The 22,337-nt window shown below is 41.5% G+C and overlaps 2 protein-coding genes across 14 annotated transcripts in view; one reads left to right on the top strand and one right to left on the bottom strand.

Moving 5' to 3' along the window:
* The window catches only part of AGTPBP1 (ATP/GTP binding carboxypeptidase 1), a 67,999-nt gene extending 60,357 nt beyond the window's left edge, over positions 1 to 7,642 (bottom strand). For 8 of the 10 annotated variants that reach the window (XR_009820847.1, XR_009820846.1, XM_062018228.1 and 5 more), the window contains exon 1: positions 7,487 to 7,642. The gene's annotated coding sequence lies outside the window, so the exon portion shown is untranslated. Of the gene's footprint in view, positions 1 to 6,916; positions 7,105 to 7,170; positions 7,265 to 7,486 lie in introns of those variants that run through there. The other 2 variants (XM_062018225.1, XM_062018226.1) reach the window with 2 other exon arrangements.
* Positions 7,643 to 14,876: 7,234 nt separating this feature from the next.
* The window catches only part of NAA35 (N-alpha-acetyltransferase 35, NatC auxiliary subunit), a 48,850-nt gene continuing 41,389 nt past the window's right edge, over positions 14,877 to 22,337 (top strand). For all 4 annotated transcript variants that reach the window (XM_062019161.1, XM_062019163.1, XM_062019164.1 and 1 more), the window contains exons 1-2: positions 14,877 to 14,977; positions 16,356 to 16,497. In XM_062019161.1, the coding sequence (XP_061875145.1) occupies positions 16,374 to 16,497 (124 nt within the window). In that variant the 5' untranslated portion in view covers positions 14,877 to 14,977; positions 16,356 to 16,373. The remainder of the gene's footprint in view (positions 14,978 to 16,355; positions 16,498 to 22,337) is intronic.

A 22,337-nucleotide genomic window follows, 5' to 3' on the forward strand; every position in this document is an offset into this window, starting at 1 on the left:
ATATTCATTATTTATTGCAAGCCATCCAGGTGGAAATTTCTACATGTTCTGAACAGCTAACTCTAAGTAAAACCAAAGAAATCAAATTAAATTCAGTACAGTAACACATGGCTCTATTGCACCAGAACTTGCAGTTAAGTGTATTCACTATAAGTTGTTTCCCATTTTATCTCCTATTAATTACTAATGGATAGTAAAGGCAGATACAAAACTGATCTCCAATCCTTAACTCTAACTTACTATCGTAATAAGAAAAAATGCACAGCCATGATTACAATATGTCAGTATTGACCACATTCATTGTCATTTTGGTAACATCACATCTGAAATAAATTCTTATGTGTTAAACACAGAGCAACCATACATTCGAGGCTCAAAGCTTTCATTTTAGACAGCTGCGCCTTTGCTTGCACAGTTGCCTTTTTTTTTTTTTTCACTGAAACTGGAAGGTTTTGAGTATACATTTAAAATGTATATCTATATTTGAGAATTGATACCAGACTGTCTTGTCATCAAGCCCATTTCCTTGCAATGGAAAATGTCCAAAACCAGTATATTTTCAAAAAACTGCTATGGAAGACAAATCTACCACTGTCTGGGAAGCTAATGCCAAGCAAAGGGCATAGTACTAATCAGGCACGGCAAAATGACTCTGCTACATAACCAGACATGGTCAGAAGCAATATGTACAGAGTGTGTCAGATAAAGCATATCCCTCAACATCATGGAGGCTGAAAAAAGGCAGTTATTATGCTAAAATCCTGCTATTAGAACGCTCTCTTGGAGAAGGCAAAGATAATCTATTTTCTATTGAGGTTGGAAGACATTCTAAGTTTACATAAACAAAATTCATATGTGTTAACTAATCAAAATACTTTCAACAGAGAACATGCCTGTCTTGAAAGATTAGTGTACCTAAACATTTTTAAAGTAGCTTTTAATTCTTGTTTCTTAAATCCACACTCATCCACGCCCATCTAAACAAAAACAAACAAAAACAATTTAAAAAATCCCCCAAAATATATTTAAAAAAAAGCCAACACACATAAGAACAAAAACATCAAAAAGAAAAGAAATGCCTTAAAAAAAGTCAGATACCTCTGAAACTTACCCTAGTTAATACTAGTACTCTCCTGAAATGTACTTGGTAACTACATTCCAAAGAATTCATCAAATGAAACTAGAAAAATAAAACTAGTATGAATATACACAGTTTATTGATACTATTAAATCTGTTCTACTTGCAGAATATTCTATTTTGTTGGGGTTTATTTTACAGAAACTCATTTTCTTAACTTTATACAGAACAAAAGGCCTATTGTTGAAGTCTGTTCACTATATATTAAAAAAAGATGTTTTATCATAAATAGTTGCAAAATGAGTTGCAAAAAACACATATCAAATCACAATGACAAAGGGACAAAACAAAGCTTCAGTTTTATGATGTCTATCTATCATAAGTCCACAAAACTAATAATATAGTTCCTCTAATATTTATCCATGTTTTGTATCCAAAGCTAAATACAGTCAAAAGTATTTTGAAAGCCAGAGCCTAGTCTTCACTTACGGTCATCATGGAGTTATTGACTTGAAAGATTGAAAGAAGAAACCACGAACAAGTGCATAGCAAGTAAATAATTTCTTTGCTGTGCACTTATTTAGCAGATAGTAGATGCAAGTAGCTGAGCAAAATCTTTGTAAATGCTACATTGTTTAAAAAAAAAAAAGTGAAAAAGGAGGGAATACAAAAGTTCAGAAGACAGAATTGTGTCAAAAACCAATGAATTAAAAAGTTAACTAGAAAAACCCTCAGTATGAACTGAGAGAACATGTAAAGATTTAAAATTTCAGAAATACCATGCAGAAAAAAATCCTAAATCAAAACCCTCCACCAGACCAGGTGCTTGCATTCAGAGGTATGCTTCCAAAAGATACTTCTCAAAGAACAACATATTGGTCCCTTTGTTACTAGTACAGATTAAACCATACCCAACTGACCTTTAATAATATACCATTTCACATACACTTAAGTCTCAGAAGCTGTTCACAAGTCGAAGTATTATTTTTCAAGACATTTTTTGAAAAGACTGTTTAAACACTACCATACAAAAAGACGACTGCATTCTTTGTGCTCTAAGGAGTCTTCATTCCAAAACACTACTCGTGGTTTACTTTTCTAAAAACATAGAAGTAAATTGTTTGTAATAACAGACTATTAAGTAAATTTACATCTGTAGGAACAGGTGCTGTGTTCATAATTTAACATGAGCAGTAACATATGACAGTAAGAGTCACTGTCTCACTACCAAAAAGCAAACTATCTAGAATGCTTGCAGGGAGCAGATCAACACCATGACAACCATCACCCTAAGTATGACAAAACCCCATAAATAACCCTGCATAACATGGAAAACTGTAGTATGTTACTGGAAATTGTACAAGAAAGATTCATCAACACAGCATAGTGGTTTTTCTTTGTGAGCAGTAAGAATTATCCACTGATAATAATACAGTGGTGCTGCCTCCACCATCTCATCCTTTTATACGATGCAGGAGGACCATCACTTTGCAGAGGGCTTAGAAATTACACCTAATGTAACCCCTCTAGCCATTTAACCATTTAATCATTCACACATGATGTACTGTTCCCCAAATTCAGTGCCCTAAGTGACTTCTGAAAGTTTGTGGTTTTTTAACAGAAAACACTTGTATTTTAAAGCCATACAAAATTGCAAAGTTATTGTATGTGAACAATATCCTAAATAAAAATGTGAGACTTAATATTAGGTTAAAACACTCACAGACTATTTTGAGATGTTTCGTATCCTGAAAGCTCAATCCAAAGTAAAAATCCAACTTAAAATTCTAGTGATGGAAAATCTGGGGAAATCTTTCAAGCTTCACAACTAAGTTTCAAGTTGGAAAATCCTACATTGTACTCAACCACAATCAGTAAACAGAAACCATATACAAAAAAAGTTACAACCAGTGTGTTGGGGAATATTTGTTTTCTAAAGCTGCCTAAAGTTCCTAGCCCAGCTCCTGAACTTTCTTCTATACGCACTGGGAAATACAATTGTAGACTTCCCACCCCATTTCTAGTCTTACTTTGTGTAAGTCTCATGACAATTATGTCCTAGTCAATAACTCAGAGATAGGTAATTTTCAGGACCAGCCGTTTCTTCAATTAATTTGTAAATTAGGACAGAATGGCTTCAAGTACACACTGAACAGTTATCTCTTCCCAATACTTTAATACACAGCAGTACAAAAAGCTTTTTATGTCACCACAAATGATAATTTACCTAAGGGTACCTTGAAAGTATTTCTTTCTTGAGAAGAAGCTTGTTCAACATAATAGAAAACACAAATATCATAGAATGGTAGGGGCTGGGAGGGACCTTTAGTGATCATCTAGTCCAGCCCTCCTGCAGAAGCAGGTCCATGTAGATCAGGTCACATAGGAATGTGTCCAGGTGGGTCTTGAAGACCTCCAAGGAAGGAGACTCTACAACCTTCCTGTGCAGCCTGTACCACTGCTCTGTCAACATACTTTTCTTAAAGATGTAATTTTAAGACTTTATGTGGAAATGACAGAAAATAACCCTTTATCTAATGACTGAAGTTTTACAAGAGCCAAAAAAAAATCCCGTGTTTTTGGTGGAAAAGAGTCTAATTTACAAATTCAAAATAAAATGAAAAGGCTAGTAACCTCTACTAGTCAAAGGAAAAAACACTTCTGAAAATTAGCAACTGCCTTTTACTTGTACGATTCTATGATTTATAGTAGGAAGTAACAGTCATCTCGTTAGTTTACCCATTGCTGCATTACAGCAAAATACTGACTTTTTGACTAGATAAACTGCAGTATGTAGTCAGACATTCGAAATTACATAGACAAAGCTTTATAAGACTGAAGAACCAAAGCCCAATTACAGCAGCTTGCCAATTATGTCATGCAGACCATTATCACTAGTCCAGTTAACCGTAAAAAGTTCTATACATAGCCAAAGCTGTAGATATCTAATAGTGATTTGAAAAAGAAAGCAAGTAGGAAGGAAAAAGAAAGAAAAGCATTTATCAGGAGAAGAGTAAGAGTACTTCATTTCTTGCCTGGAAAGAAGCTCCTAGAAAGCTGCTGCTGGTGCAGCAAGCATAAGATTACTCCTCAAGACATGACAAACTTGCCATCACAGAATATCAGAATACCACAGCCAAAGCCTGCATGATTTAAGTTGACAGAAATACAGTAAAAGTCAGCTACTTCTGGCCCAGCTAGCATAACCCTTTCATCAGGTAGAAGGTAAATGGCCTAGGGAGAGGGGCAATAAAAACAGATAGAGAGAAAAGGACAATCATAGCAGAAACTCAAGCATTTCCTTACATGAAAAAATAAACCCTGTAACTTTCCCCAACTTTTGGAAATGCTTCTTTGATACAGTGCTAAATGTCAGAGGTGCTGGAAACCAATGACAGATCCTTTGGTTTATGCTGTCCTGAAAGCTAAGGTCAGTCTTTAAAAAAATCATCCCAAACATCTAAACTTTCTAGTTCACCAGCTGAGGTAAAGCAAACCCTCAAGTCTGCTTTCAATCCAGAAGCAGAGGAATAAAAAAATCTGTGGTTCCGTGATGCGTATTTATCTACTCAAATATACTTCCAGCCCTTCAATCTGATTAGAATGCAGAAAGACAATCATCTCACAATCCATAAAATTCAGCAACTGTCACATTCAAAACCTCAATTGTACCATTTAGCTTACGAATTACACTTGAAGCAATTAAAATAGTATTACCCACCTTCAGTACACAAAACCTAAGTTTTTTTAAAGATGTAGTGAAAATGTCTACGTGTCTTTTAATGCATTAAGCTTTTAGGATGGCAGTTTCTGGACTGTCACCTCTGCAGCTACTACAAAAGAAAGGATGTTTTGGTGATTCCCTTCTTGCTCCCTACTTCCAGTCTTTTTAACTGTCACAAAACTATATCTCCAAATGTAAACCATGCTGAATTGTTCATGTATCCAGGACATATGTTGAATAGTTTATAATCTTACTGATGCTTAGCACAGGATATTGGACAGTTAAGCTGCAGATAGTGGAAGGGATTGAAAACATAGCAGAGATCTACTGCCATTACAAATCCCTTCTAAGCACTCACACAAGCAGCTGCTTTGTTCAGCACCCTCACACCTTCCAAGAAACCTTGACTTCCTCTCCAAGTTGTTCAAGGGGTTTAAACATTTCAGTTACTGCAATTGTATTCCAGGTCCAAGGCGACTTAAGTAGCATTCAGTTCTTTTGGGTATTAGCAATTCATATAACAGGAACAATCTTCTAAGAGCAGGCAGCTTGAAGATATTGGAATTCAAGAAGAAGTTTCAAGTAACGTTTTGAGAGCCAAAAAACAGGTGGTTCACACATATGTCCCACAGAGTATCAACCATGAATTTTAAAGACTGTGAAGTCCTTAATCACAAGATACGTTGCTGACAAGTTGTTGAGTGACAAACTGAATGTCTTCTCTAGACTAAAACCTAAACATGAGGTGAAATAGCAAACTCCTTCCGTAAGCCAAAGCGACTTCAAAGAGCCTTCTGAGTTTTCCCTCTCTAATTGTAGCTTCTCATGCAGAAATTCAGGGAACCTGCTCCTGGCAACAGTAACTAACTAATAAAAACTAGTTGATTATGTGTTACCATCCACTACCAAGACAACTGAATATTTTTCAAGTTCAAAAGCTTCTGTTTGCAAGACAATCTGAATTTCTTGAATATGAAAATTGAAGTATGAGCACTGACTTCTCCAAAACTTGAACTGAGAGCTAAGCCTGAGATAAGGTATCAACTGACACAAACACAGATCAGGTATCACTTCACACACTAAGACTACTCCTTGGTTTGAGATCCTTTCCTCCCTTCAAGGAAGAAGAAAAAAAAAAAAAAAAAAAAAAAGAGAGAAGCTTTCAAAAAACTACTTCCCTTAATTTATGCTGGCATTAAAAAAAAAAACCAAAGAACCGAAACCACATGGTAGTGAACTGAGGCATCACAAACTAGCAGTAAAATTATGTACTGCTGAAATAAGAGAATGTGATAAAATTATCTTTATGCTAAATAGGAAAGGTCTTCAGAGGTGTAGATTATCTTGCCACTCCCCAGCTCAATGAAATAAAAGGATATTCCAACACAGATTTGAATTGGCAGTCACACTCACAACGTACATCATAATTTCCAGAAAAATTCTTAGGTCACAAGTTTGATTTCATCAAAGGATTAACCAGAAGGTGGGGCTATCCCATAAGCAGCATCCTGTCACCCATCATTACATACAACAGTGAAATACACATTGAAAAACTACCTGCAGAATGGGGAAGACTTTTCATGAAGTCGAAACTATAAAAGTAGATCCCATGCATATTTCTCTAAAAGAACATCATTTGCGGAAATACACTCGTTGGAGAGCTCACTCCCACATTACAGAAAAACTAAATAAACAAAAATCAACCTTCATACTCAAAGGGCTATACAGAAATCTCAGGAGTGTTTTTACATCACACAGGTGTAAACCAGGAATTTCATCTCTGCCCACAGCACACGGAAAGCTTACAGCTGTTAAGCATACATAATATCCATTCAGGTCAGGACTCTTAAGCATCTGACAAAGATCCATGTCTGAAAACCTTTTTTAATGCTGAAGAAAAACACCACACCACCCCCAACACGCAGCTTCTTTCTCAGATTCTGTCAAGCATTTGAACCGACACCTAGAGAAATACTTGCTTAACGCCGATATCCACACCTGCAAGGGCAGGCAGAGGAAGATAAAACACCTGAATATTAATAACTTCCTAAGAGGCGTTAAGTTAAGCTGACATTCCGCAGGCTATGCCGTCCTGTTTTCCTGTCTATACCTACGTCGAGCTCCCCCGCCCGGCAGGCCAGGCCGGGCCAGGCAAGAGACTGGACACACCGCCGCGGCGAGGGGAAGCTGGCGGGTCACCCACCGCCCTCACGATTCGCGAGGCGCCAAAGTTTTGCTGTAACGCCGCCACGCACGGCCCGGATCCGCGCCGGAACGAGCCACGCACCGCACCGCTGCGGCCGCCGTCCGGCTCAGACCCCGTGGGCAGAGTCTCGGTTCAGTCCCCGAAAGCAGCTGCCGCTCATACCGTAGGGTCCGCAACCATCTCTGCAGGTGAGACCACGCAGGGCGCGGCTCCCGCAGAGGGCTGCCGTGGCCGTGAGTCCCCGCAAACACTCGCCGCTCCCCGACAGGGACGGGCCTGCCGACAGGGACAGGGGAGCCGACACAAGAAACAGCCGGCAGCCGACGGGTCGGACACCGCCCTACCCCGCCCCGCCCCATTACCGGCCAGGGCCCCTCTCCGCGGGCGCCTCGCCTCGCCTCGCCCCGCCCGGCCGTGCCCTGCCCCCGCTGCGGCCCGGGCCGCGCGGCAAGTGCGACGTCCGCCCGCAGGGCATCACCTTTGCGGCTGCCGCCTTCCCGCAGACTAGGGCTGCCCCGCAGCCCTCCTGCGGGCTGGGCGCGGCGCTCGGGCGGGGCGGCGACTCCGCGCTGCGCCCCCGCCGTCTTCATGCGAGCGGCGGCAGGAACCTGCCGGCACCGCAGCGCGTCACGGGGCCCTGCCCCGCCCCGGCCTCGCGCAGGCGCCCCGCGCCGCCGGCAGCGCGCTGCCCGGCTCGTGCAGCCCTGACGCCGCCCGCAGGCAGACGGACGGCGCTGCCGCCTATGGGAGTGAGCCGGGCCAGCTTCTCTACGCCCGCCGCAAATGCGGCGCTGCCGTGGGCTTTCCCTGCGGACGCTCAGCCGCCTCGCCGGGGCCCGCGGCCGGGCAGAGAGGAGGGGTGAGGGCAGACACAGGCTGCGGCTGCACGAACCGGGAGGCATGTGAAAGCCGCATGGGTGCAGGATCGGCATAGAGTCGCGGCAGTCTAGCTCGCCCTTCTCTCCAGCCGCTCGCACACCGGATTCCCGTATTTTGGAGGTGTGCTTATCCCCACCTGGCCGAACTTGCCCACCCCATTTTTTCCTGACACGTAACTACCTGCCGGTGCAGCGAAGCCATAGATTCTCACTGCCTGGGGCGCTAAGGCAGCAGAGAAGCAAGGAAACTCAGGTTACTTAACGATCTGTAAAAGCCGAAGGATTCATTCTCTTCCTCTGCCCCGCCTCCCAGCCTTTCCCCTCCAAATATCTGCCGAAGAGAAATAATACTTAATACACTTAAACCCCATTACATTTTAAGTCAGATAAACCTCTACGTACCCAGTTTTGAGCCGCTGAGTAGAGCTGGTGACTTCTGAAAGTGGGCAGTTCAATCTCCCTCCCTGCCATCCGTTAAGCTATAACAACTAAGAAGTACTATTTCTTTTTTCATCAAGTTCCTCAAATGAAGAAACTGCCAGAAATTCTGAGGTTGAATCTTTCTGCTGATAGCTTTACAACACTTAATAAAGGAGAAGCAGCTCTTTATGTTTCAATTTACCAGCCTTCACAAATTCAAAGCTCATTTGTACCACTAACAGATAATGATAAAGACACAATCCGTCATATAAATATGCAGGGTTCATTTCCTGGTAACATTGTGTAACCATGGAGTTACTCCTTCTAAGTCTTATTCCGCAGAAAGCAGATATTAGACTGTTTAAATTGTACATACATTTATTTGTCTTGCCTTTCAAACTATGTCCACCTGGTTACAGCACTTATAGCTGCTGTCTCACACACTGTCACTTTACTCTCAAAAGGCAAGAACAGAGAAACCCAGAACATTTCTGCTGACTAGGAAGCAGCTGTGTGTTTTGGCTCACAGCTGGTAGCCCTTCCTCGGCAATTGCTTACAGTTCCTGCACTTTACTCCTTTAACTCAGATGGTGCCACAATGCTGAAAGGTAAGTTCCTCTTATCCATGCAGCAGTCTGCAAATGATCTGCAGCCTGCAAATGATCTGCAGAGAACAGACATATCAGTACCTTCTGGACCCAGCAAAGCTACTTTCTCAGCAAGGCAGCAGAAGCTGCACGAGGAGTTGAAGTAGTGAGTAGTTCCGCATACTATGACCGACAAGAGATAAAGGCATATTATCAGTCATACTTGTTTTTTATTATTGACATGGTCTTTCTCCAGCAAATAATGCAACATTCATTATTCTTCCTAGAACTTGTAAAGCTATGGACCAGATAATACACATGTATTTGGAAGGAGATTCTTCCCTCTACAGGTTTCTCCAGTCATCTGGTGTGAATGAGAAAAATGCAGACAATCATAATGCAGGAGTTTACCAGCACACTGGTGAAGAGCAGGAAGGGTCTCACCTGTTCCTTAACAGCAGTCAGACTGGACATTGATTAAGAGAGAATACTTAAAAGAGCAAACAAGCTTTCTGTGAAGCTTTATTCATGGAATTATGCTATCTTTGTCTAAAGCAAAGCTGAAGACATGGAATAAACTGAAGTATGACTCAGGCAAAGACAAAAATAGCATCAAGGCAGGCTCTAGCAAGTAAAGAGCAAATAAGGGGGAGTGACGGTAAAAATCTCTCAAATTTTTCATAGCTGAAGTCAAAGTCAGTTTACTTAAGTTAGTTAAGAAAACAATGTTTTTAAACAGCTCTGTACATGCCTGGGCACAGGACAAAAATAAATCAATTAAAAATAGGAGAGTTCTCTACTGAAGAGGTCACAGCAGCAGATCAAATTTAAGACTGGCAAAAAGTGTAATTTCTTCTAAGAAAAAAAAGTTATAGCAACATGCCTAATACATATACTTGTATCAGTTACTGAAACCAGCTGTTCTCACTACTAATGTAAACAAAGAATGCAGAAGATATAAGTTTTCTTCGGTGGTGAGGTGCTGCATTTATCTTGATTCTTTCACTAAAAGATTGTTCTCTCTAGAACTATATTTGCTAACAAAACATCTGTTTATTGGAAGTTACAGATCATTGATTGATTTAATCTAGAATGTTTTGGGGTTTTTGGCAGATAAAGTGACTCCAGGTTTAGGTTTTATTTCTACAGAGAACAAGTTTACCTTCAGAAAACTTGAATTAGTGTACGAATCCAGCAGGAGACCACGGCTGTTCTTATTTATGTAATAATAATTCTGGCTGATTCAGAAGCAGTTTCCTTATAGACACTGCAGGAATCTGCCCTAGCTTTCTTTTCAAACAGATTACTGTGTGCAAGACCAGACAGTTTATCCATTGAGTCTTTTGAAAAGATGTGCTTAAAATCACGTTATACAGAATACAATTTTAAACATTTATCTGATGCTATTAAGTTAATACAGTGGTTCACTATTCTTTTGAGCTCACAAAATTTTACAACATTTCAAGTAAATTCTTTAGCACACACACAAGACTGCTGTGAGCAATTAACATTTTATTTAGCCAGAGAAAAACATAAATATGTAGTGTTTTGGTGATGGCAAATCATATTACCATTAAGCGAAAGCTTGACATGGAGCCAGACAGCAAACAGGAGCAACACTAATGCTGCCTTGTGCAGTACAATGGGTCACAAAATTAAGTCTTTCATTTTGCTGCCTGTAGAGAATTCAGTCTTACAGAAACACTTCTTAACAAGACAATCCAAGCAGAAAAAAAAGTAACAAATATATAGCAATCTACACTCAATGGGAAAAGGTAAGACATAGAGGTGTCCAGTATCAAGCTAAAATGGCAGCTTTTATCACAAATCATGTGTTGGTTCATTATTTTTGACAAGGCAACACAAGCAAGGAACTGAATGACAGACTGCCGATGTTTATGCAGAGACAAGTTTTCAGACAAAGACAGGCTCCCCACTTCTATGTTCATAGTCTGTTAAACCTATGTAAGCACTGCAGCATAACTACCAAGATCAGAACATACAGCTGAAATAATCATAAATAACTTTAAAGTAAATGGTTATCCCCTCTGGCAGCAGGAAAAGCAAGGAGGGTTAGAAAAAGCTCTTCAAAATATTAGCATTATTAGATCCTATCCTCTTCCTTTTTGTCATCTGGCTACTCATTGTTTCCTATTAAATCTTAGCCTTTACTAGTTAAATCTGCCTTGCCTGTTTCTATGCTCTGACCTACTGGAGATACCTGACAATGAACATGGCTACTGTCTCTCTATAACTCTGAAAAACAAACACTCCCTCATTTAAAAGCGAATGCTTGTCTCTATACACACACTAGAGAATTTGTTTTTGATCTTTATCTCTAGATATGTCATTCCTCCCTAAGCATTACAGAGCTTGGTAGTTTTCCAGCATGGCCTCTGTTCTTTTTCACCTTTGAGAAGATCTTTTGTGCTCTGTTTCATGTGTATTTCAGTGCAAACAAAAGCATTTCAGTTCAACTTCACATCTGTGGTTCACTCAGCTGCTCTTGTTTTTATAATATAACAAAAAAAACCCCACATGAATTATTCAGAATGTACAGATTTCTGGATATATTCATCTACGCATTCTGGGGGTTGGGGTGGGAAAGGAGTGGGTGTTGTTTTTCAAGACAGGAAAGGCACAACTTTCTAAAGAGGGGATGAAATTACGAAGTGATGCTCCATGTTTCAAAGGCTCACACAAAGTCAGACTTCTTTTCCATATACCTACTGACAGTCACATTTAATTTATATATGCAGGGTATGAACACCAAAAAAAAAAGAATTACCAAAACCAAGAGTGAGTCTCCAGTGTTGCAGTCAGACATGAACCTCCATAATCACATTGCAGTGGGTCTGGGGTGGTGATGATTTTCCACAGCAGGCCTTGTAGTGCTGTGCTTACCGTTGGTATTTATAGCATATCAATGTTGCGACTACTGCCTGCACAGCATCAGGGCTGTCCCTCCAGCATTCCTTCTCCCACCTTCACCAATAGCTGTGGGTGGACACAATCCTGGGAAGAGACCATGGCCAGGACAGCTGACCAAGAAGATATTTCATACCATATAATGTCAGCTCAGCAATATAAACTGGGGGAGAGGAGCAGGAAGTGGGGGACAAGATTCATTTTTGGCCTTCCAAAAGCAAAAATTATGTATACCAAAGCCCTGCTTCTCGGGAAGTGGCTGGACATCGCTGCTGATGGGAAGCAGACTAACATCTAATTTTGCTTTTGCTTTGCTTCTCGCGCATGGCTTTGCTTTCTGCTTATTAAATTCTGTTTACACAACTCATGAGACTCCCATCTTATTTTCTCCCCTCCCTGGCTTGCTAAGGAGGGGATTGATAGAGTGGCATGGTGGGCACCTGGCATCCAGCCAGGGTAAAACCACCACACACAAAAAAAAAAAGCCACATCATTTTAACTTGTGCACTGAAGGCAGTATGTTGCTACTCCTTCATATCCTGACTACTAGCAGAGGTATTCATAGTTATATCTCAGTGTATCAGATTTTGACAGCTCATATTGAGACAAAGCTGTCCTGGTATTTTTTGTTTTTAAATGGGCCCTTAATCTGCAATAGCTTCTGGTAATATATTGGCACATTAAAGAACTGCAGTAATTAAAATAGACTCTGGCCCAGCTGAGGGCCACCTTCCTATTTTTTAATATATTTATATACTTTCACATATTTCCATTTTCCTTTTCTCCCAGCACCAATTACTTCCAGGCATCCAAAGCAATAGTAAGTTCTTTAACAGTCAGAATACCTTAAGCAAGGCAAAACATAATTAATAACCTTGAAAAATGATGACAGGATAATTAATTCTTGGGGAAAGCTAACAGAAAGTAAACAGCAAGTGACCTCTCTTCCTGTAACAGACCTAAGACATTTCTTGAAGGAGAGGCAGGTTCTCTGTGTTAGTCAGAAAATAAACAAATTTTAAAACAGGTCAGTGTGTAACCCTGCACACTGAAGATTCTTGATCCTTAGAGCAAACAAAGGAAACAAATCTGCATCCATTTAGCATGTTTGAAGATACTCATCCAGTGCATGAGCAGAATACACTACAGACAAAACTTACTGGAAAATAATCTTTTTATGTTTGATTTAATTGACCTTTGTGCACACAGTACAAGGACTGCAGATGCTTTTTTGCCTATGCCAGTCAAAATTCATTTTACAGGATTTTTTTTTCCTTAAGCTGAACAGCAGAGGACAAGTCTGCTCATTTCTCAAGTATCCTTAAGAATTCATAATGCTTTAGTATGAGTTTCTGCAGTGTAAAAATAGACACTCTGTATTGCAAACTCATACAAAATACATCAGTGCTTCAAAATTAATGTAACATCATTTTGGAAGGAAAAAAATAGCAGGCAGTCAACTGACTACATCATAAACTAAAAGTTTTCTTAAACTCACCTATTTAAGTCAAGTATATGATGATGTGTTCTTACTGTATTACAGGAGCAAAGGTAATCCATAATTAGCACTGAGGACAATTCCTCATAATGCTTCTATTTAATCTACTCCCACTTCACCAAAAAGGAAGCACTCCACATGTTCTGGACACAACCATCATGAATTATCTGGAGGTTGTTTTACTTTTCTGTTTTGCTTAACATTGAGGACTACCTTGGGGATCCTACCTATATGTGTATATAAAAAGACAGACACTTTTGTATTGAACACCAAGGCATTTAAAATACTTAAAAATAGGTTAAAAGTTATTTTATTTTTCTACATGTTCTCAGATGACTATCTCATGTACCAGGTATGAAACTGAGTCCTGGTCCAGATATTACTGTTTTCTGTATTAAAGAAAATACAACCACCTTTCATTTAGAGATGTTCAATAATAACAATCAGCTGCTCCTTGCTGCCATAACATCATTACAAAATGTCTTGTACATCATCCCAGGAATTAAGCACAAGTACAGTGTCTCTGTGAACCACCAGACACTTCAGCAGCCACTGAACTAAAGACAATTCTTTCAGATAAAGTAAGTGCTGTGATTAGTTTAATAGCTCACATTGAGCCTTCTCTTCATTCCTTCCTCCCAGAACAAATGCTTTGTACTTTGAGCTCATTAAGTAGACAAAGTGATGGGTGAAGTTATCGTTCTCATTTTGAAATCTTAACTACTTCCTCATAACTTTGCTGGCAGAATCTGCTTAAGCTAGCCTCTATTTGATTAGCAAAGCACGGTAGCTGTTGTTTTCTACATCGCTGTTCTCTGACAAAAACACTGGAAGCATTCCATCTGTGCATTTTGAAAAAAAAAAAAAATTACAGATCATAGTCACCGAACATGGCTCTAAAAATGCCAGTTCTCTTAGACATGTGAGCTGGTTGCGCCCAACAGACCAGATAATCATCACGAGTAAGCTGCGGAGAAACAGTTATGTAATCGGCAGCAGATACGTTTCATTAACACGGAGAAGGAAAAAGCAAGAGGAGGAAACAACGGACACAGTTAAAATATGTGTTTTTTAAGAGTCGCCTCTAGCCTACTTGCAACTCACATTCGGCAAACGGCCCGAACGACCCGCACAGCTGCACCACTCAGCCCGTGACCCCCAGACCCAAACAGCTCCACACCTCCACCAAACTCGGATTCGAACCGGGGTGCAAGCGGCCGGCGGGAAGCGGAAAGCGCCGGCGACGGGTGACCCCAGAGCTCCTGCGGAGGCGGAGCAGTGGCTCGCCGACACTGCCTGGGACAGACTCTGCGCTTACCCTGCGGCTGCCCCCATCTCCCACATAGCGCGGGGCTCAGCGCACTGCTACAGCGCACTGCTACAGCGCACTGCTACAGCCTTCGCTGCCGCGCCCGGCTGAGCCCGCCACTCCTACAGGCTATGGCGCAGGCCTAGCCGCCACCATCGGGCTTTGACGCACCCGCCACTGCCACTTGCCCCGCCCCCTGCCGCGCACCTTCAGCAGCGGCAGGCGCATGCGTACCCGCGGCGGGGGCGGGGCGTGGAAGGGCCTCTTCACGGAGCGCCTGCGTCAGGGGTCCGGTTCTTGGGCACGGCGGCGGCCCTGGGAAGGGTAGAAGGACGAGAGAGGGCTGGCGGTGAGGTTTTTGGTCCGGTGGGGGAAGGGTGGGGAGAGGAGGGTGACGTGCCTCCATAGCAGGGAGCGGCGTGGCTGCCGCCCGCCCGCTTGGCCTGGTCTCGCCGGGGCGGCAGGCAAAGTCGTCTGGCACAGGGAGGGAGAAAGGGAGTTCTCGGCGCCGCTCGGGCCTCTGACCTTTGCGGAGAGCGGTCTCCGCGCTGTGCCCGGTGCCCCGCGGGAGTTCGGCCGCCTACCGGCTCCGCGCCTCAGCAGGGCCCCGTGGGCTGCGGAGAGGCTGCGGCCGAGACAGTGCCGGTTTTGCGGGCAGGTGACTTGGGGGAAGAGGAGCAGCCCGGGAGAGTCTGGCAGTGTTGGAGTTGCCGCCTGAACTGCCTGAAATTCCAGGGTGACTTACGTTTACTTTAATAACTTTCCCACAGAGTCCCGCTTTCCAGCCCGCTGAGCCCGGCCGTCCCTGCGGTCGCTGGAGAGCTAGGGGCTTACAGAAAGGAGGCGAGGGAAGGCCGAGCGTTGCTGGGGCTCCTGGACGGGTTCTCAAAATCCGTTTGGTCTTTGTTAATTGCCCGTGCCGGGGAGGGCTTCTATCGCGAAGCCTTTCTTTAAATAAGGCTTCTTTGATGGCTTTAATTAAGCTGTTTGGAGCTTGCGGTGGTCGTATCTCTTGCAAGATATCCAATTCAATGAGGGGAGATTTAGCATTGCTGAGATCTCCCAAGGCAGACAGACTGACAGCACTTAAAGTTCTTCAAGGTAGCCTTGTGAATCGTGAGATTGCAAAAGCCCAAGAGCAGTTCGAAATGATCAGTTGATGAAGCTTAAAAACTGTATTCCAGTTAGAAATTGCTTAACAGTGCTGTGGTAATCTTGACAATACTTTCTGGTGAAGAAGTGGGAGAAAATATGCACATTTTCAGAAATTTCTTTGGATAGGTTTTATATGAATAGCAAACTTGTGTGTGGTTAGTTTTACAGTTCTTTCTTTTTAATTCCTTTCACAGAACAGTGAGAGGACCCATATTTCTAGTAGTGTAAAATAACAACAAAAAATTGTGGTAGCTTTATCTGTTTCAAGAGAAGATTTTTTTGACATTGTTTCCTGTTTTATTTCTAACTTGATAGTACACACTTTATTATGGCTTCTTACTGCTATAGTTTTGGTGTCCTTAGTTTATGAGATTTCAGAGCCTATAAGTTAATTATAGAGAAAAGATGGATAAGAAAGAAGTTATTTAAAAATAATGAAGTTTTGGGGGCTTGTTTTATGTAATGATAGTGGTTGAAATGAAATCAGGTTTGTTAGTTCCTTTTCTCATCTGATTCTTGAAAAGAACATCACTCCTCTGATGTGTGCATAACGTATAGTGTCTCTGATACAGATTTAAAGGTGCAGTATCATGGTTATGAAAGCTGCAGTAGAAGATGATGATGCTGGATGGGAACTCGGTATGCCAGACAAGATGGAAAAGAGTAATACAAGCTGGATAGATATAACCCAGGATTTTGAAGCAGCATGTAGAGGTGAGTTATACTGCTTGTCTTCTGAGAAAATTTGGAGTCTTTTGGAGGACTAAGGACAGTTCTTTGAATTGTTTTAAGCCAAAGTTTTGATGGCCTAATTCTGATTTCTGTATTTATAACTTTGTTAAGATTGTTGGGTGAGACTTTTCTTATTTGGCACCAGTCGTATCTGACCAACTGATAAAATCAAATTATACAACACTTCACAAATTATCACCTGTACCTATTGGAATGAACCTTACATTGGTGAAACAATTCAAGGAACATCAGAATTTGATCAACATTTTAAATGAGGTCCAAGAAAATGGGAAAAAGACCCTGATAACAGTCCACTAGGACGCCAGGGGAATAAACAGGGTACTAAAACAAGTAAGAGAAGACACAAACAAGCATTGGTGGGATCTGCTGTTTGGATGGTCCCCTACCACGACTGGCATCCTAAATAAGATATTGTCCTGATTTGAGCTAGGATAGAGTTAATTCCCGTGAGGAACCAGGAAAGGATACAGCCTGAACAGCTGACCCAGGCTGGCCAGCAGGTATTTGATACCATCCTAACTATCATGCCCAGTATATCGGTAGGGGCTAGCCGGAAGAAGCTCTCTTCCGGGGTTGCGGTTTCTCGGTTGCCGGTTCGGAGTGATCGCTTAGTTCAGGTCCTGGGTGGTGAGCAACTGCATCACTCACCAGTTTTCTTTGTAATATCCAACCGAGAAGGAGATACTGGCAGCATATGAAGGAGTTCAAGTTGCCTCAGAAGTGATTGGCACAGAAATGCAACTCTTCCTAGCACCTCGGATGCCAGTGCTGGGCTGGATGTTCAAGGGGAAGGCATTCCCTACGCATCATGCAACTGATGCTACATGGAGTAAGTGAATCACACTGATCACACAGTGAGCTTGCATAGGGAAGCCTAGCTGCCCTGGAATTCTGGAGGTGATCACAAACTGGCCAGAGTGCGAAGATGGTGAAATATCACCAGAGAAGGTGACATGTGTTGATGAGGCCCCATCGTATGATGAACTGCCACAAAATGAGAAGCGGTATGTCCTGTTTACTGATGGGTCCTGCTGCCTTGTGGGAAGGCATCGGAGATGGGAGGCAGGTGTATGGAGTCCCCTACGCAAAATTTCAGAAGCTGCAGAAGGAGAGGGTGAATCCAGTGAGTTTGCAGAGGTAAAAGCCATCCAGTTGGCTTTAGACAATGCTGAACGGGAAAAATGGCCAAGGATCTACCTCTACACTGATTTGTGGATGGTGGCAAATGCTCTGTGGGGATGGCTACAGCAATGGAGACACAACGACTCGCAACAATGGGGCAAACCCATCTGGGCTGCTCCACTGTGGCAGGACATTGCTACTCGAATGGAGAAACTATTTGTGAAGGTGCGCCATGTAGATGCTCACATACCCAAAAAGCGGGCCATGGAAGAACATCTGCATAACCAGCAAGTTGACAAGGCTGATAAGATTTCTCAGGTAGATCTGGATTGGCAACATAAGGGGGAGTTATTTTTAGCTTGATGGGCCCATGATACCTCAGGTCATCAAGGAAGAGATGCCATCTATAAATGGGCTTGTGATCGAGGAGTGGACTTAACCTTGGACACTATTGCACAGGTTATCCACAAGTGTGAGATGTGTGCTACAATTAAACAAGCAAAATGGTTGAAGCCCTTATGATATGGAGGATGATGGCAGAAATATAAATACAGAGAGGCCTGGCAGATTGATTATGTGAGAAACAAAACAAGCTTTTTCGTGAAAGACTCAGGTCAGACTCTGCAGTGAAGCACTTTTATTAAGCGTTCTTGCAAGAGTGGGTGTCCTAGCTAGTAGGCACACCTGGCAGGTCCAATATTCAGTTTTTTATTCCCTCTTCTGCCCGCAAGGTCCCTCCCTTGTTTCCCCATTGATTAAGTACTCCAAGATAGGTGCCTACAGATCTGCCCTGGGGATGCTCATAGCCGAGTAATTTCCTGCTTTATCCTCAGTCACGTTCAATGACTCAATACACATTTCCAGGTCTCCCAGATACCTGGTAGCCCCTTCACCCTTTCGTGAGAGACAAGCTGTGTGGTTACTGACTACTGTAGAGAAAACAGCAGGTACTTTGACATCTTTGCTCTGCAGAGCAGGAAACAACAGTGAGAGAGGTTCGCAGCTCTCTTTTCCCCATGCAGTCTTTTCCTGGTATAGGGCAATGATACATCTCATTCCCTGTGGTCCTTTACTCCATCCCAAAGGAAGGGGAACCACCTGTGCCGTGGGTGTCCCTGAAGCACGTGCGTAGCAATTACTGTGATTCAGACTTTTTACTGTATACTTAACCCATTCAATCCAGGCATTTGCATCTCCATATCCTGTTTCTATCTCAAATGTTTGCGTCAGATTGCTTACTTCAGTTATAGTTACAATCTTTGGGTAATTTGGGGGGTCCCATGGTTTTATTTTAGGTAATTTAGTAGGAGTTTCTATCCTTTGGCTCAGTCCCGTCTTTGATTTCCACACTACAATCCTGAATCTGTTCCTCTTATATCTGCTCCAAGTCCATAGGTTCTGTTAACTAGCCAATCAGCTTCTTTGACAGTGAACATTATGGGATTACATTCTAAATTGTTACAGTTAGGCTTTACTGTCCTTTTAGTCATAGTTATTCTATTTTTCAGAGGTTTTCCTTTTTAATCTAGAGTAGTGCATCCATTAAGAGCGGTTGTGAAACAGACACTATTCCATCCAACGCAAGGTGGAACTCCCTCTGCATGCTTCACAAATATTTATCACGATTACTAAGTTGTCTTTGACTATTCAAATTCCCACAGCCCAATGCTTGACAAACATTAAACTGTATAGTTTGTGGAGCCTCCCTGTCAGTTACGTTTATCCATAGTTTAAATGACTACTACTTTGTCCCACTCCAGTGGTCATGATGCTATTCCCTGGATTTCCAACAAACAATAGCCCATAATTCCAATGATCCCCGTTATTTTCAACAATTAATGACATTTCTGCTACTATCACCTCATCGGTTAGTAGTATTAATGAGTGTCCTTGTTTCCAATGGATTCTTATTGCTTCTTTAGTTTAAGACACGAGGGGTTTGTAGTCTGATGTACGTGTCACTGTCCATCCTCGAGTGGAGAGTCCATTAGTCCAGTCTTTTTTTTTTTTTTTTTTTGGCTTTTCTTACTGCTGTCTCAGTGGTCAGTAACACCTGGAACAGGCCTTCCCATTCGGGCTGCAGTTTGGTTTCTTTTCAGGACTTGATCAAGATCTGCCCTTCAGGCTGAATAATGTGGGCTGCAAACTTGAGAGGTGATGTTTGGGCCAGAAGCCCTTTTTCCCGAGGAAAGACAAAATGACAACCTCAGTATCTAATTCTTTTAATAAATATCTTTGGTTTAAAGGGCCTTAGGCCAGGTTCTCTCCTTCCTGGGGATTATTTCCTCAGGACACTTTTTTTTTTTTTTTCTTACAAATCACACATCATTCACAAATCTGTTTGGCCACCGTGTACATTCCTACACATACATATTTTCTTAAAGCTAAATCACATATTGCTTGCATTCCCCAGTGACTTCCTTGATGGAAAATAGCCATTATTTCCCTTATAACTTGTTAATTTAACATCTCTTTTCCATCTGTGAGTATCCACCTCCCTTCTGTCTCAAAGTCTTTCAACTCTCTTTTTCTGTAAACACAGGAGTTGCCTTTGGTGCAAGTACCTGGAGGTGAGATTATACATACTCATAATCTTATGGCTTAATGTTGCCTCTTTGGCTGCTTCATTGGCCAGTGTGTTTCCCCTAGCCCTAAAAGAATTCCGTTTTTGATGCCCGTTCACACAGACCACTGCAATGTCATTTTGAAGTGATAAATTCTTTAATACCTGTTTAATTACTTCTCCATGTACTAATACTTTTCCCTTGCTATTGAGTAAACCTCTTCTCATGCCTTTCCAAAAGTTTATACCACTTCAGAGGCATACCTTGAACCAATATAAAATGTTCATCTTTTCCTTCTCACAGTTGTAAGGTTCTGTTTAAAGCATTTAATTCATATGTCTGGGCCGACCAGGTATTTGGTAGTCACCCTGCTTCTTTTGTCTCTTGACTCATTCCTTCAATAATTGCATAGCCATTATACCTTTTGCATTGCATTACTCTCAAGGCCTGTATGTAAAGATATTTCATTCAATTCAGGTCACACTGATACTCTATTATATCTTAAACAATTGTGTTCAAAGTTTTCACATTTCATGACTCCCTTCTGTAGAAAAGTGGATTGATTAAGGCATGGACTGGTAGTCAAGATTAAAGTTGAGATTTTTCTAAAAGTTTTTTGTTTATTTGTTTTGGGTTTTTTTTTAACATTGTCTTTTATATCAATACTCTAGAATGGGTTTAGCCATCTTTCAGATTTTCAAGTTAAAATAGTTTTTACTTATTGGGAGGTGTTTATTACTAATATCACTCTGAACTTTAATTTTCTGCTTTCCTCTACTAAGATGGTAGTGGCAGCTCTTGCTTGTACACATTCTGGCCATCCCCTCAACACGGGATCCGGAAGTTTGGATATATATGTGCTATTGGTTGTCATTCACCCCCCACCATTCTTGTTAACACTCCTTTATCTACTGTGACAAACAAAACAAACTGTTTACCTAAGGATGACAGTGCTAACACAGGAGTGGTGATTACACTTTGATTCCTGGATTAACTTTTCTTCTCCTTCTTCCAAGTTAAAACATTTGTCTCTTCATTTAGCAATTTTGAATCTACCCCATTTGTTTTCTGTGCGTAAAAGTTTACCCACAGAGGGTCATAGTCAGTTAATCACAAACATTTTCTTAATTCCTTCTTGTTTGTTTGTTTGCAAGAAGGGCAATTCCACAACTCCCTTTATTCTCTCTGGATTAATTCTGTGTTTCCCTTCACAAATAAAATGTCCAAAATATCTAACTTCCGTTTTGACAGATTACAATTTGGATTTTGATACTTCTTGCTCTCCTAAAAAGTTTAATAATCAACAAAAAAAATCTGTGGCTTCTTTTACCACACTGTTCTCTTTTCCTGAAAGTCATCAATATACTGGAGTAATATAACATCAGAAGAAAGACTATAATATTTATTTGTTCTTATATTCTTTCTTAATAACATCAGTTTAAACATAAGGAAAGAAAATCTCTCTCTTTTAACTCCTGGGCGTTCCATTTGTTGATAACTTTGCCCCGTAGGGTATAAAGTTTAATGAGATTCTGGCAGCTACCCTGCCAACCAAGAGGACCACCTCTTCTTCCTGGGATCCCACCTTTTGATTTATCAAGGGCTCCCAATGGGACTTCTAGTTAGAAAACTCCAGACCTCTCCATTCAGTATCTTCAAAAGCCAGTAATGATGTCACCTTTTTTTTTCCTTCAACTTGGGGCATTCTCTCTCAAAGTGCCCTGCTTCCCCACACTTAAAACATCCCACTGGGAAGGAAACAATCTACGTTTCCTGCCTAGGCTGTCCTTTACCTTCCCACAACACTTCTTCCGCTGGTTCCTTTGGTGCCTCTTTCTTTGTTCCATTCAATACACTCCTAATCTTCCTTCACATTCCAATTACACATATCAAATTTGCAACCATTATCTGACAAACTCTATCCATTCACTCAACTTCCATAATCCCAGTCTAAAGTCATTCTGAGGCTAAATTAAAATTTCATCTCACATTCCTGTGAATTATGTTTTCTTTCTCTTCAAACAAAATAAGTTTCACTTACATATTAACATCAACTTTAGATTATATCCTGAACACACATACATAGCATATCAAGGGGTTAAAACCTTCCACAAA

Source organism: Colius striatus, chromosome Z (assembly GCF_028858725.1).
Source record: "Colius striatus isolate bColStr4 chromosome Z, bColStr4.1.hap1, whole genome shotgun sequence".
NCBI classification, from domain to species: domain Eukaryota; kingdom Metazoa; phylum Chordata; class Aves; order Coliiformes; family Coliidae; genus Colius; species Colius striatus.